At 40.0% G+C, this 16,573-nt stretch overlaps 1 protein-coding gene across 4 annotated transcripts in view; it reads right to left on the bottom strand.

Annotated features, from left to right (window-relative positions):
- Window positions 1-16,573, bottom strand: part of TXNRD1 (thioredoxin reductase 1) — a 115,878-nt gene that overhangs the window by 23,046 nt on the left and 76,259 nt on the right. For all 4 annotated transcript variants that reach the window (XM_032416232.1, XM_032416234.1, XM_032416231.1 and 1 more), the window contains 6 exons: window positions 12,760-12,902; window positions 12,282-12,397; window positions 10,739-10,964; window positions 5,500-5,592; window positions 4,870-4,946; window positions 2,701-2,857 (listed from right to left, as the gene is read on the bottom strand). In XM_032416232.1, the coding sequence (XP_032272123.1) occupies window positions 2,701-2,857; window positions 4,870-4,946; window positions 5,500-5,592; window positions 10,739-10,964; window positions 12,282-12,397; window positions 12,760-12,902 (812 nt within the window). The remainder of the gene's footprint in view (window positions 1-2,700; window positions 2,858-4,869; window positions 4,947-5,499; window positions 5,593-10,738; window positions 10,965-12,281; window positions 12,398-12,759; window positions 12,903-16,573) is intronic.

The raw sequence follows: 16,573 nt of genomic DNA, 5'->3' as shown, positions 1-16,573 counted from the left end.
TTATTTAGGAAAGTTATGTGTTACAGAGATGTTTGCAAATTGGTGGATTCTTTAAGTCTTGAGATACCTTTCCTATTCCATCCCCTATTCTTCTATAATCTATACTTCCCAAATCTTTCTTAGGCAATAAATCGTCATGATTAAGACAGCAGTATCTAAGATCAGAACTGGACTTCATTTATGCCTCGGCTGCCTCCCAGCCTTGTGACCTCGCAGTTACCTAATTTCCCCGTACTATGTCATCAACCTCCACAGCTGCCCCGAGGCTGAATGAGTTAAGGCTTACAAGGCACTTAGCACAGTGCCAAGCATGTCGCAAGAACTCACATGTAGCGCTTTGTCTCCCTTTCCTCCCAACGCTCTGGTAAAGCAGTGAGGAATAGACAGCAATTTTGGAGGAAGGCACTAACACCCAGGATTCAATCTGGGCTCTCTTAAAATCCCATCATGGATTTAACTCAGCCAGGTGTTGATGTTAAGCTAAACTTTTCAACAGAAAAGAGATCTTTTCTGGGAGCTGCTCCTTTAGAAGGAGGGCAGACATGGATTCTCTCACCTTCTCAGATATATGGTAACATTCTCATTAACACACGTTGGGCTAATTAAAGAGATTATGCAGTTGTTTTAAAAAAAAAAAAAAAGAAGTGTTTGATTTCCCCAAATACATTCAACCTAGATATCTACTGGCATTTCGACTTGACTTTATTTACTATATTAAAGGATGGATAGACCAGTGAGATTTCAAACTCAGAGATCTGAGCAGCACCTGTTTATATTTTCCTGTTCGGGAAAGCATTTGTCTTATTATTAGAGTTAGACTAAAAATAAGGGAAAAAAACACAAAACAGAACAACAGAAAAAGAGTCCTTTAATTGCAACTTACATAAAATTCTGATGTTGATAAAGCTTAAGGCACTTTAAGAAAAAATTTGCTCTACCTGGCAGAGAACAGAATACAGTACCATGGCCACACATGGAAGGCCATGTATGTCCAAAGTAGGTGCAAAGATTCATTAAAGGTTTTTAAGAATTTTGTGCTACTTAATTCCAACTTAATTTAGGAGCAAATATTTGCATGTGCCTCCTTTGGTTATTTATGGCATATAAAAATATCTCCATTTTACTAAAACACAAAGACATAAGGTCAAGAACAAATTCAATGCATCTCAGGCTGTATTTCTAAATACCCCTTTCTTGGTTTACCAGATACTCAAAAATTGCAACAATGAATACAAGACATAACTCATTCAAAGAAGTGGTTAAATTTATCCCAAATTGTAGTAATAACCAGCTGCTACGCCCTGGATGATCAGACAATCTGGAATTTAAAACCCTTTTTAATTTTTAGCCTCAATCCTGTTAATTTCAAAATAGAAGATCTTGCTATGCCACCATCCAAACTAACCCCAGGTACATTTGAAATGCCGGTTACAAATTTTACTAGCTGCATTCTTTGAGGTTTCCATTACTGTAACCCACCTAGATCAACCCATGGTGATTAATGTGTAAGGAAAATGGGCAGAGACTAAGTGCTTTACAATCAGTGTTCCTGGAATCCTTTCCAATAATTAATTAGGGAGGAAATGTTGATAATGGGGAAGGCTATGCACATATGAGGGCAGGGAATAACACACGGGAAATCTTGGTACCTTCCTCTCAGTTTTGCTGTGAACCTGTAACTGCTCTAAAAACTCATCTTAGGGGTGCCTGGGTGGCTCATTCGTTAAGCATCTGCCTTCAGCTCAGGTCATGATCCTAGGGTCCTGGGATAGAGCCCCGCATCGGGCTCCCTGCTCAGCGGGAAGCCTGCTTCTCCCTCTCCCACTCCCCCTGCTTGTGTTCCCTCTCTCGCTGTCTCTCTGTCAAAGAAATAAATAAAATCTTAAAAAAAAAAAACTCATCTTAAAAAATGAGAGTCTATTTATTCTTGCCATCTAGTCCCATGAAACATACCTAAGAGTTTCAATTTCCTATACCGACTTTAAAAAAATCACTTTAGAACATTAATATAACACATTAAACATTCCAAGAGCGGAACACATATTTTTAAAAATGACAGGGTAATAAAGCCTGAATATTGGTTTTAACTGACATTATTAACCAGATCCCCAAATCCTTTTATAGCCTAGATAGGTGCCATAAAAGGATTTAGAAAATTATACTTAAATTGGTAATAATGAAATTAATGTAAAATGCAACTATTATGCGTATATGGAACATAACAGTGCTGAAACTTGATTAATCAAGCTCATTTTATTCCCAATGTGATTCTAAGAATGACAATTTTCTTAATAAAGTCATAAAAGTATAGCAGTCTTAACAATATCTTGTTTGGGATACAGTTAATAAAGCACATCTAGGATGCCGTCAGCAAGATAGCTAAATTATTCAAGACCTTGAAAACCTCACAGCTACCCCTGACTAGGGAACTGGCAGTGTTACTGAAAACAGTATCAATAGTGGGGCGCCTGGGTGGCTCAGTCGGTTAAGTGTCCAACTCTTGGTTTCGGCTCAGGTCGTGATCTCATAGGTCGTGGGACCGAGTCCTGTGTAGGGCTCCATGCTCAATACAGAGTCTGCTTGAGATTCTCTCTCCCCCTTTGCCCCTCCCCCACTCACGCACGCTCTCTTTCTCTCTCAAATAAATAAATAAACAAAACAAAAAAACCCAGCATCAATAAGTGTCATCCACAAACTCACCTTCACATTGGAGCCAGCATAAAGCCTCTGAGCCAGCAACCTTCCTGCCTGGATTGCTACTGGGGTGAGCTCCAGCTTCCCCTCTAAGACATCGCCAATGGCATAGATGTAAGGCACATTGGTCTGCTCTTCATCTGTGACAGGTATTTTTCCAGTCCTGAAAATTCATTCAGTTAAAATCATCAATTACCACTATTAAGTAGAACAAAATCTCCTTTCTCCCAAAGAAGCCCAAAATCGTGGGGCACCTGGGTGACTCAGTCGTTAGGCATCTGCCTTCGGCTCAGGTCATGGTCCCAGGGTCCTGGGATCGAGCCCCACATCAGGCTCCCTGCTCAGCGGGAAGCCTGCTTCTCCCTCTCCCACTCTCCCTGCTTGTGTTCCCTCTCTCGCTATGTCTCTCTGTCAGATAAATAAATAAATAAAATCTTTAAAAAAAAAAAAAAGAAGCCCAAAATTGTGATTCTAGCTAAGGGCAACGTTCTAACGTGTTAACTTAAAAATATATACACACATGGGCGCCTAGGTGGCTCGGTCAGTTAAGCATCCGACTCTTGATTTCGGCTCAGGTCATGATCTCAGGGTCATGAGATCAAGCCCTGAATCAGGCTCCACGCTGAGCATGGAGCCTGCTTAAGATTCTCTCTCTCCCTTTGCCTCTCCCCACCACACCACCACACCCCCCATGCACTCTCTAAAAAAATTAAATACATACATACATAAAATAAAATATAATAAAATAAAAATTTAAAAAAAATGTAAAAAGCTTAGAGATAATTCTGGAATAAGAAAACTGTAAGAAACTTTGGAGGAAAACTACAACAGTGGTTAAGAATATGCAGATTCTAGGGGCGCCTGGATGGCTCGGTAAAGGAGCATGCGACTCTTGATCTTGGGGTTGTGTGAGCCCCACGTTGGGTGTAAAGATTACTTAAATAAATAAAACTTAAAAAAAAAAAAAAAAAAAGAGAGCGCCTGGGTGGCTCAGTTGGTTAAGCAACTGCCTTTGGCACAGGTCATGATCCTGGAGTCCCAGGAGTCCCTCATCGGGCTCCCTGCTGAGCAGGGAGTCTGCTTCTCCCTCTGACCCTCCCCCTACCTTGGGCTCTCATTCTCTCTCAAATAAATAAATAAAATCTTAAAAAAAAAAAAAGAATATGCAGATTCTAAACTATAATAACCAGGTCTGTTTGTTATCACCCCTATGATGTTGGGAGGGCTATTTAATATCACTAAGCTTCATTTTCCCACCTATAAATGGGAACCATAATAATGGGAATACTGGTAATAAGAAAAAGGATACGATCTTCTACCTTAAGGGAATGTGAGGATTCAATGAAAATGTGTACAAAATATTTAGCACAAAAGTCCGTGGCTCACAGTAAGTGCACAGCAAGTGTTAGCTGTTAACATTACACAAAATCTAAGCTTTGGACCCACTGGAAACAGGCTAGCAGGTTTATTAAGTTGATGGAACATGTGGTCTGCTAAATCTTATTGGTGACCTCCTCAACAACTCTGTCTCTTCATCCCAGTAAAAAAATGAATTTTCAAAAATCCTCACAATCAGATTAGGAAGTTTCTTCTCCAAAATACAGGTTATTCCTAAAAGGGGAAAAGAAACCTGTATTTTTAGTTTCCCAGACATTTGGCATACACAGCACTTGTTTTTACTGGGCCTTAAGAAAGGTGATATTGGGAAATAGCCCCAGGCAGGAGATAAGCAGCTACCACCCATCTTAGTTATCTCATGTGGTGCTATAGTCCAGAGGATGTGAAGAACTTTTAACCCCGAAAAAAGAAGTTGTCGATACTTGCAGCTCTCACTAGAAATACAGTGACCACTCATCATCCTAAAACTTGGTAGCTCTAAACATGGTTCAAATCTACATATTTAATGAAGCTCAAAGCACACACCTGCAATTAGCTGTGGGGTGAGATTCTTTTTCTGGACACTATACCTTAAAGAAACAAAATGCAATCTGCTCTATCTTCCATTTAGATTTTGAAAAGGGAAAAAAAAACAGGAAATACTAATGTGAGTGGCACTGAGAGTTTTCTCCAACTATAATAAAAACTAACTCTAAAAATCTAAAACTCCACTATTAATCAGTATTACAAATAACTGAAATAGTATTCGATAAAATATAATAAAATTTTTTCTCTTACTTTTCATTTATCTTTACCCCCACGGTTTCTAAGCCAATTTTTCTTGTGCAAGCATCTCTTCCTATTGCCAGCAATACCTGAAAAATTATTAATATATCAGTGACTGTTATCAAAAAGGCTGCACATAAGTTACTTAATAATTAAGCCAATCTGATTTCATTTTCCAGACCTGGAAAGAAGTATTTCATTAAGAAAATAATGCAAGAGTTTAATCAAATTATTTTAAAAATATATCCACTGAACAGGATATAGGAGAAATCCTTACCCATTTATTAAGAAAAAGAAAGTTAACAATTCCTTTATAAATCTAGCCAAGTTTAGGGACAAAGACAGCATAGCCTATGACTGAATTATTTTTTTTTTAAGTAGTGAGCTAGGGAGATTAAAATTTTGAAAGAGAAGTTCTAGGTCATTTAAAAACTTGGATACCATTTTTACCTATTTGACAAACGATATTTTTAAGTTACATATAAAACAAATTATAATATCACAAGTAATAAAGATGTCTTAAAATGGGAATATAATCAAGGGTTTTGGAAACAGAAAACTGCCGTTATATGTACCCAGCAAATATCCAATAAGCACATTATTTGCTTTCTAACGAAGCAATGACTTGGGTTCACTCCTTACCGTATTATACTCTCCTTGAATGATTTCATCACGACTGGTGGACTTAGCTATCACCCTGAGTCGGCCTGGTGTCCCTGCTTCAATTCGTTCAACCTATAAAAGTAATGAAGTTTTACTCCACAATAAGAACATGTACTAACCCCCTTCTATCAGGTTAATGCAAAGTTAAACACAAAGGCTGGAAAGGTCTTTCATGTCCCATCTCCCTCACCTTAACATCATTAGGACAGTAAGATTTTTTTATTTTACCCCTTTCTTTCTTGTTGCTTAATGTTTGCTGGAGGGGCTTTCTTTCAAATAATTCCCAAACAGAATAAAATTCAAAGAGAAAAGTGGAAGAGGACTACAATCACTAAACTCCAATTAAAGACTTGCTGCTTTTCCCAGGCTCCTATATTGCAACTCACCCAGAACCATGAATCCCCTGGAGAGCCACTACTGCTCAAATTCAGAGATTCTCTTCCAACTACACATGTGCAGCTTGGTCAACAAAGAACAGACACTGGAGTAAATCAAACATGATATAGGTAACAGCTAGAGCGCCCTAAATAGTATAGTGAGCAAGGAGGTAGGTTTATCATAAGTAGGGGTGGTCTTCACTTGTCGGGGATGTAAGGAGGAAGGAGCCAACCCTGGAGCTGTGCTGTGCCAGATGGGATCAAACACACTAGCCCACTACTCCGAGATGCCAACCATGACCTCCAAACTAGGTAGCGACGGATGAAAAACGTCATCACCTGGAGGCTTCTGCAGGTCTGTAGTTCACCTTTGTCTCTGAATGACAGCAAATCATGGTTTTCTATAAAATATTTACTCAAAGAAACTCAAAATCACCTGCAATTTCTACTCTACCTTGTCGATACAACCATTCTGTATGGGAAGACTGCCAAGGATCATTTTACTTTCACCATCAATACGATAATAAAGATTTCCTTCTCAAATTCCCTTCCTTTTTATATAGTTAAGCCCATTTAAACATACTAAAAATGTCTTTCCTATTTAAGTTTAATGTTCTAACCTCTGGAGAAGAGCTGCATTAGTCAGATTAGCTGCATTAGCTCAGATTTGCCTAAAAATGATAAAGGCCTCATCACACCTCTAGTTCCTTCCTGTCTCACTCACTTTTGTATTCCAGTTAGGCTTTTCCTGTATCTAAAACAATTTCTGCATTTAGAACAATTTTATTCCCCGCAATCTCTCTGCACATCACACTGCTTTGTCCCAAACGTGTTCTCTCCTTCCTCCCTGCAGAAGGCCACTTCTACTAGGTCACTGGCTAATGCAACACACCTTCACCAAGGCCCATGGGGGTCAGAGAGAGACCCTGGGAACCCAAGTAAAATGTCAGGTGCAAAGATACATTTATTTCACTAGGGGACAGTCCACAAGATTCTCAAAGTTGCCCACAACTCTCCAAATATTAAGACATTATAAAGAAATGGTCAATTAATCTCCAACAAAGGAGGCAAGAATATGCAATGGGAAAGACAGTCTCTTCAATAAATGGTGTTGGGAAAACTGGACAGCTACATGCAAAAAAAAAAAAAAAGAAAGTGGCCCACTTGCTGACACAATACACAAAAATAAACTCAAAATGGATTAAGGACCTAAATGTGAGACCTGAAACCATAAAAATGCAAGAAGAGAACACAGGCAGTAATTTCTCTGACATCGGCCCTAACAACATTTTTCTAGATACGTCTCCTGAGGCAAGGGAAAAAAAAGCAAAAATGAACTACTAGGACTACATCAAAATAAAAAGCTCTTGCACAACGAAGGAAACAATCAACAAAACTAAAAGACAACCTACTGAATGGGAGAAGATATCTACAAATGACATATCTGATAAAGGGTTAGTATCCAAAATATATAAAGAATTTCTCAAAAAAAAAAAAAATTTATACAACTCAACACCAAAAAAACAAATAATCCAACTAAAAAATGGGCAGAAGTAGGGCACCTGAGTAGCTCAGTCAGTTAAGCGTCTTGACTCTTGATCTCAGACCAGGTCTTGATCTCAGAGTCATGAATTCAAGCCCCGTGGAGCCTACTTAAAAAAAAAAAAAAAATGGGCAGAAGACATGAAAAGACATTTCTCCAAAGAAGGCATCCAGATGGCCAACAGGCACATGAAAAGATGATCAACAACACTCATCATCAGGGAAATGCAAATCAAAACCACACACCATGAGAAGGGAATGCCTGGGTGGCTTAGTCAATTAAGCATCTGCCTTCAGCTCAGGTCATGATCCCAGGGTCCTAGGATCCAGCCCCATTATCAGGCTCCCTACTCCACGGGGAGTCTGCTTCTCCCGCCCCCTCTGTCCCCCAACCCCCACTCTTGCTCTCTCTCAAATAAACACACAAAATCTTAAAAAAAAAAAAAACCCACTACATCAACATGGATGGGACTGGAGGAGATTATGCTAAGTGAAATAAGTCAAGCAGAGAAAGTCAATTATCATATGGTTTCACTTATTTGTGGAACATAAGGAATAACACGAAGGACATTAGGAGAAGGAAGGGAAAAACGGGGTGGGGGGGGAATTGGAGGGAGAGATGAACCATGAGAGACTACGGACCTGAGAAACAAACAGGGTTTTAGAGGGGAGGGGGGAGGGTGGATTGGTTAGCCCGGTGATGGGTATTAAGGAGGGCACGTACTGCATGGAGCACTGGGTGTTATACGAAAACAATGGATCATGGATCACTACATCAAAAACTAATGATGTGGGGCGCTTGGGTGGCTCAGTCGTTAAGCGTCTGCCTTCGGCTCAGGTCATGATCCCGGAGTCCTGGGATCGAGCCCCGCATCGGGCTCCCTGCTCAGCGGGAAGCCTGCTTCTCCTTCTCCCACTCCCCCTGCTTGTGTTCCCTCTCTCACTGTATCTCTCACTGTCAAATAAATAAAATCTTAAAAAAAAAAAAACTAATGATGTATTGTATGGTGACTAACATAACATAATAAAATTAAAAAAAAAAACCCACAATGAGATATTATTCACACCTCTCAGAAGAGCTAAAATCAAAAACACAAGAAACAACAAATGTTGGCGAGGATGTGGAGAAATAGGAACCCTCGTGCACTGTTGGTGGAAACGAAAACTGGTGCAGCCACTGTGGAAGACAATATGCAGGTTCCTTAAAAAATTAAAAATAGAGGGGTGCCTGGACGACTCAGACAGTCCGCCTCTTGGTTTCGGCTCAGGTCATGATCTCAGGGTCCCAGGATTGAGCCCCTTGATGGGCTCTGCACTCTTTGCAAGTCTGCTTATCCCTCTCCCTCCTCTCTGCCCCTCCCCCCCACTCCCCACTCATGTGTACATACTCTCTCTCTAGAATAAATAAAATCTTTTTTAAAAAAATCAAAACTAGAACTACCCTATGATCCAGTAATTGCACTACCAGGTATTTACCCAAAGAATATGAAAACATTAATTTGAAAGGATACATGCACCCCTATGTTTATTGCAGCATTATCTACAATAGCCAAATTACGTAAGGAGGCCAAGTGTCCATCAGTAGATTAATAAAGATGTGATTTATACAAACAATGGAATATTACTCAGCCATAAAAAAGAATGAAACCTTGTCATTTGCAACAACATGGATGGAGCTAGAGAATAAAACACTACGCAAAATAAGTCAGAGAAAGACAAAGAGCGTAAGGTTTCACTCATGTGGAATTTAAGAAACAAAACAAACGAATAAAAGAAAAAAGAGAGACAAACCAAACCAACAGACTCTTAACTATAGAGAAGAAATAGATGGTTCAGAGGGCAGGTGAGTGGGGGGATGGGTAAAATAGGTGATGGGGATTAAGGAGGGCACTTATCATGATGAGCACTGGGTGACACATAGAATTGCTGAATCACTATATTGCACACCTGAAACTAATATAACACTCCATGTTAACTACACTGGAATTTTAAAAAAGACATTATAGGAAGAGGTTACTCTTCCATCAGAACAACGTGTACGTCCAGCTATTGTTTTCTAATCATGGTCCTAGTGCAAACATAGCATATCTACCTCCACTCCCTAAAAAACAACTCCAGTAATCAAGTACTGATTACTTCCAGGACATCTGCTACTTAATCCTCACTACAATATTGGGAGATAGGTTCATTTAAGATTTACTCTGTGCCAGGGTCTGTTCTAAATACTTTCTAAGTGTCAGCTAATGCAATCTTCATAGGAACTCTGAGACGGGTGCTATTATCATCCTGATTTTACAGAAGAAACTGAAGCTCAGAGAGGTTAAGTAATTCCTCCAAAGTCATATAGTGAGAAAATGCCAGAACAGTATTGAAAGCAAGTCATGATCATCCCAATGCTCAAACTCTACCCATCTACATTAAGAGATCCCTAACATGGTCCTACAAAGAACCTAAGTTAAGCCACTGAACAAACTTGACAGCTAAAATTCCTTAATTTGTGTTAACACAACAGTCTCATCCTTACCTGCTCTAAAGGAAACTTATCTATTAATCTGAGATACAAGAAGTGATTGATTTTGTCACTTTTATATATCAAAATATCTGTGTAAATTGGCATATTTTTCGATCTTTTCAAAAGAAGATTAAAGAATGAAAAAAGGCCAGCCCATATAACAAAATTAGATAATTGTTCTCAGAGAAGCCAGAATAATACAGTGCATCTGTTGATTACACAATATACCAAGGGCTAATGTCTTATGAAAAAAATTAAAAAACCAGCCCAGTCTTGAACTCTTATTTAAATCACTGGTGTGTACGGAGAACAAAGGATAACAGACCAAATATTATAAAGTAAAGGGATGCCCGAAGGAAAGCATTAAACAAAAGAGAACCAAAGGTAAGAAAGTTGAGAAGAGAAGATTATTAATCTGCAGCTAAGAACAAAGCTGTTTAGGTGGTAGCAGGTCCAAGTTCATATACCAGTATCACAGACGAGGCACTGCAGCATTCCTAACGGTTTATAATTCCTACCCCAACACACTCTTCTCCTGCCTTTTAAAGGTAAGTATAGGGCCCCGGGGTGGCTCAGTTGGTTGAGTGACTGCCTTCGGCTCAGGTCACAATCCTGGAGTCCCGGGTCCCACATCAGACTCCCTGCTCGGCGGGGGCGTCTGCTTCTCCCTCTGACCCTCCCCCCTCTCGTGCTCTCTCTCTCTCTCTCTCTCAAATAAATAAATAAAGATCTTTAAAAAATAAAGGTTAAGTATAAAACCAACAAACATACCAGCAACTCCACTTACTTTTATTGGTACAAACTGTTTTATAAACTTGACACCATGTTCTTCCATATGTTCACCAATTTTGTTGGCCATGTCCTGGTCAAATCCTCTAAGGAGAATGGATCGTACCATAACAGTAACATCTAAGCCAATGCCAGCAAGAAATCCAGCACATTCCAGGGCAACATAGGATGCTCCAACCACCAGCGTCTTACCCGGGCAATAAGGTAAGGAGAAAAGATCATCACTGAAAAGCAATTTAAAAAAATAAAATAAAATAAAAAAAGAAGAAAAGAAATCGAAAATGTTCATATGTGAGTAATGACTAAATCAAAGTAAAATTTTTGGTTTCTTAAGAACAATACACTTTTAAGATTAAAAACATTCAATTAGCTACACACATAACATATGAGAAGTGTTTACAAGGCCTTAGACACTGTCCCTCTCTTGCCACTCGGTTGCTTTGGGAGTAGCTCAAGCTGCCCAGGGCCAAACACAGCAAACCACCTAACTCATGCTCAAACAAAATAATTCTGAACTGTTTGGAGTAATTCTCCACTAGTGTGTCTAATATTGTATATTCGCAAACCCAAACCCCCACCCCTCGTATCACCACCACTCAGCTCTCTCCAAGGTGGAATATCTGTGTTACTTCTTTTTATCTAGAACACCAATTATCAAGAATGGGGAGAAAAGGAGGAGAAAACTTCCAACATAACTGTTTTGTAAAATAAAAACCAACTATAAAAAGGAAAACCTGACAAAATCTTTTAGTCAAGTGAAGAATATACAAGACATGAGATCAGAAAAGCATTCTTAGGAAATGAGTTTTTTTTTTAAATATGAGAAAGGAAGCCATCCAAGACAACAAAGAGAACTGTTGCCATCTGAGCTCCCTCTACATGAGGCACAAAGGAAAAAATCGTTACCTCCTCCCCCCAAAAAAGGGTCTGAAAGGAATAATTTATAACACAATCAGAAACTCCTGGGCAAAAAGCATCCAAGAGTACATATTTTTCAAGAACCTTTCTTCATGTCGTCATAATGTGAAATTCCTTATTTTATTCCTAATGTGAATTATGTCACCATATGATCACCAGATGGGCAAAAATATATTACAAAGCCAAACCTTGCTTGACTCATTTCAGAAGGCCAACCTACACTGACATTGTGGCCATGTGAACAGCAAGGAGGAGGGACTAGGGTTTAATAAATCTACATGGCCCGCCATTCTGTCATTGTTTTAGCATCCGCATGAATATCCATCTGGTTTTAAATATTATACATTTCTAAGATACACTCACACATATGTACATTCCAAACGTAAATCTATATGTCAGCAGTGATGTTAACTGGGTGGTAAGAAGACCAATGTTTACAGTCTTGAATTCTTGCATAAAATAATTTTTCCCTTCTCATTTTCCCAATTCCCTGTCCCTTTGGGCAAAAATGTGGCAAAACACTAGGAATGTTCTAGGAATGGACTGAATGAGTTTGAAGAAAAAAACCTAAAAAGCATAAATCTACAATTGGTTTCTCTTTTCTCCCTGCAACACTCCCTTACCTGCTAATGCAGTACTCTCTGTCACCAGGGATGTTCAAGTAACGTGGCCTCTCACCAGTAGCAATGAGAAATCTCTCTGCTGAATAAATTTTTTCTTTGCCTTTGTTATTTGTTGCCTACAAAGAAACCAATGTCAACTTTAAATAAGTTATTATTCATTAGATAGTTAACAAAGGCCATTCACATTATCCAATTTGATCTTCATAAAAATTTAGTAATACATAAAGATGTGAAGGCTGAGTAGTTAACAGACTTGGTCAAAATCATGAATCTAATAAGTGGCAGAGCCGAGAGTCAAATCCAGGGAACCTGGCCCCAAATCCAGTACACTCACACTACCACCCCAACAAGAGAAAGCCCCATAAGATGTGACTGCAAAATTGCCAAACTGGACAGTCTGGGTCACCATGGCTTTTCCTTCTACTAAGATAATCACTTTCTCTTTTCCTCCCCTACCCCCAACCAATCACACAATTACCTTAATCCTATGAGGACCCACAAACTGCCCAAATGCATTCTCATAGGTGACTTTCTTCTCCCGCAGAGCTACCCGGTAGCCCCAGTTCAGAGAGCCAATGTGGTTCTGTACGGCTTCTGTCATTTTATTCCAGTCATGTTTAACTGCACAAGAAGAGAAGATGAAATGTTTTTAGCTTTTCAACTGCCAGGCAAAGATCATTTCTCAATAACTATTCACAAGGAATACAAAGAGCAGAGCTTCTAGTCTGAAAAAGCAGGATCCTTCATTTTAAGCATATAAACAACTTTTTCATGCTCAAATATTCTTTCCTTTTTAGAAGACTACCAGACAATTCATCATGCAAGGCTTTCTGACAATTCTTAAAACTAAAATAACTAGGCACAAACTTTTTTTCTTTTTTAGAAATGAACGGGAATTTTACTTTGATTGTAAATACGGATTGCTGGGATAATGAGGTGTGGGAAAGCCTAAGATCCTGTATTTTTAACAATCCCCAAGGGATCCTGATGTAGCCAGGTTTGGAGTTAGTGAGCTGGTAACAGAGTCTAGACCAGAGGCCGGCAAACAAAGGCCAACTAAGGCCCCACAGCCAAATGTAGCCCATCACCTTTTTAATAAAGTTTATATACCCATGATCACTTATTTACATATATCATCTAGGGCTTCTTTTGTGCCACAATGGCAGAGCTGAGTAGTTGTGACAGGGATCATTGGGCCTGTGAAGCCTAAAATATTTATTATCTAGCCTTGTATTACATTCAAAGTTTGCTGACCTTTGATCTAGACAGAGTATTTTAAGACTCTGTCTCACTGACTCCCAAATCCCCATCTCACCAAAGAGAGGAAGATTTAATTCTATCATAAAATGAATGCTTTGGGGGGCACCTGGGTGGTTCAGTCACTTAGGCATCCGACTCATGATTTTGGCAAAGTTCATGGTCTCAGGGTCATGAGATCGAGCCCTGGGTCGGGCCCCACACTCAGTGGGGAGTCTGCTCTGGATTCTCTCTCTCCCTCTCCCTCTGCCCCTCCCTGTGCACGCACACTCTTTATCCTTCTCTAAAATAAATCTTTAAAAAAAAAACGAATCCTTTGAGCCAGGCACTAATATATTAAATTTCAATGGATAAAAATCAATCATTCATTCATTAATAACTTATCAATGACTAGAAAAAAAATAGGACGCAGATAAAATATACTCTCGTGATAGGACAAAGGCAGGTCCTAGGAAAGCTGTGGTTTGGAAAGAAGGAAAAGAGAATCAACATATACTGAAAGATCTGTCATGGAAATGAGAGGAGTCTGAATCTTAGATTCAGTATTAGTAAGTTGCTTGGCCACATAGGAAGTGGTGAGCCAAGTCTAGCCACCCAACGGCCAGCCTCTAGAACTGAGAATGAGAACACAAAAATTGGTCTGTGGCCTCCCAGAGAATAGATCGTCGATATTCAATTCACAGAATCATAAAATGTTAGACTTTGAGAAATCAATGAAAACAGAGAGTGACTGCAGAAGCCACTGTGGTTGCAATGCTGAGAGGGTGGTGTCCTGGGGGGCGGGGCTGGGGAGCGTGGAGGGAGCCCTGCCAACCCACCCATTTGGCCTCCATCTAGCAAAAGAAGAGACAGGATTCACTCCTGCTTTCTTCCCCAGGAATGGAATACAATAGTGTAACTCACCCCCTTATGCCAATCATCTAGCTGTAACAATTCCCAACATTTTGCCAATCTCATTTCATATACCCGCTTTTTCACTAGAGTATTTAAGATTTTATTTTATTTGAGAGAGAGAGAGAGAGTGTGTGTGCACATGAGCGAGGGGAGGGGCAGAAAGAGAGAGAGAGGGAGAGGGAGAAGCAGACTCCCGGCTGAGCGCAGAGCCTGACATGGAGCTGGATCCCTGGACCCTGAGATCATGACCTGAGCCAGAGTCAGACCGACTGAGCCACCCAGGTGCCCCTTTAATAGAATTATTTTAAGCAAATCCCAAACATTTTATTGGTGATGTGTTTGGCTGTTACAGTGATTTAGGAATGACCAAAGGCCAGTGATGTTAAATATCCTTTACTATAGTTTCTTACAATTAGGAGGTATCTAGCCCAACATACCAATAACGCCCCCGTGGAGAAATAATGAACTAGACCACAGGGAGGATTGATTCACTTCTGAAATTTCACAATTATAGAACTATTAAGTGTATTATACTCTGCTAATCCATCAGGAGATACTATATTCTAAATAAGACATAGTTGAGATTAAATAATAGCACCAAAAAATTCAATTATTTCAAAATTCAAGTTCGACAATTAGACCTATCCCAGCCTTAATTCTGTTAAAGCTTTCCTTTGCAGCTATCAGGTCCCACCTGATTTTCAAATTCCTCAAACCCCTCTTTTCTACCAAAGTTCCTTCTTCATCCTCTGGTATAGAGGGCAGTCATCCCTGCCCCCAATCTCTAGTGTGATTATGCTCAGGCAGAAGGAACTCTCAAAAATTGCAGCCCACCAGTTTGGGATTCAGCATCTGGGAACTCTAGCTGCTCCTATGGTCCTGATCTTGCATTTCATTCTGAGAATTAAGCTTCTGTCTTGTAAAATCCAAATTCCTACTTTATATACTACTGGTGGTAAATGGCTCCTTGCTGGACTATGGATGGTAACATATCTGGAACCCTAGTTCTCTAGGGCTGCGCTGCCTTCTGATAATACCCCAAATCCACCACCTCCTTGAATTCCCAAACACCACCTGGATATTCCACATCCCCACTCAGCCCACCTGCTGATATAGTCCCAGCATTTCTCATAGGTCTCCAGATTCAGCCGGCTCAGTCTACCAGTTATAATCCAAAGCTAAGCTTCTGCAATATAGATTCTAGCTGAGCAGGCAAGATGTGCAATTCACCTGTGTGTGACATTAATGCCCACCACAGCAGCTGGGTCTTAAAGCCAACTGTCTGTTGCTCCTGATCTGCTCCTCTCCTACTACAAAAAGCCAGGCCACACTCTTAAATTTGACAAGAGTAATCAGACTAACTGAACTTGTGGTATCTTTAACACCTTCAGTGCACCTACTTATTTGAACTTCAGAACACCTGAAGAGGTACAAATTACTTCCAGTATCCACACAGGGAGATCAAGGATGGATGACCTCCCCAAGGCCACACACTAATTCAGTGGCGGCCACAGATACACTACATATGAAACATCAGGTGTGTGCGGGAAGAACAAATCCTGTAACTCCCCAATGATCTTGCTTTCTTTGTAATGATAAAGGGATCGTAAAACTTCTCAAATAAAGGGCAGATCACAGCTGAGTCCTAGATGTGTCACTCCCCCAGTCACAGATTCAGCTCTGCTGCCTGGTCCAGCTCCCTCTCCTCCTTCCACGCCTAGAGCTATCTACAGTGTCAGAGAAGACAACCTTCCCAGAACACTGGAGCACTGTTACACTGTTATTTGGTCAAGGACATGAGATTAGATGTGTTTCTATTTAAAAAATGCAAAATAAGCCTTCATGCTTCATCTGTGGGAACAGGATCAGCAGCCTCTAGGGGTTTCTCATTTGAAAAATACATTGCCAAGTTTCTTTCTCGCTCTAAGACCTAATGACATAAAGTAACATCTGTCTAAATCCACTGTACTCCTCACTACAACCATTTTAAAAGGAGGGAGGTGGTGACCGCTCCCTCAGTGGTGGGTCCTGACAGGCACGGCAGACCTGGATCTCTGCTAGGCCACAGCTAGCTTCAGAAGTCCCAAGGCTCAATGAGAAGAACAGAAGATAACACAGTAAACAAACCACGAGGTTTCCAT

This window comes from Phoca vitulina, unplaced genomic scaffold (genome assembly GCF_004348235.1).
Source record: "Phoca vitulina isolate PV1807 unplaced genomic scaffold, GSC_HSeal_1.0 scaffold19, whole genome shotgun sequence".
NCBI classification, from domain to species: domain Eukaryota; kingdom Metazoa; phylum Chordata; class Mammalia; order Carnivora; family Phocidae; genus Phoca; species Phoca vitulina.
Note: the sequence above shows the minus strand (reverse complement) of the source record. Positions and strands in the feature narration are given on the sequence as shown.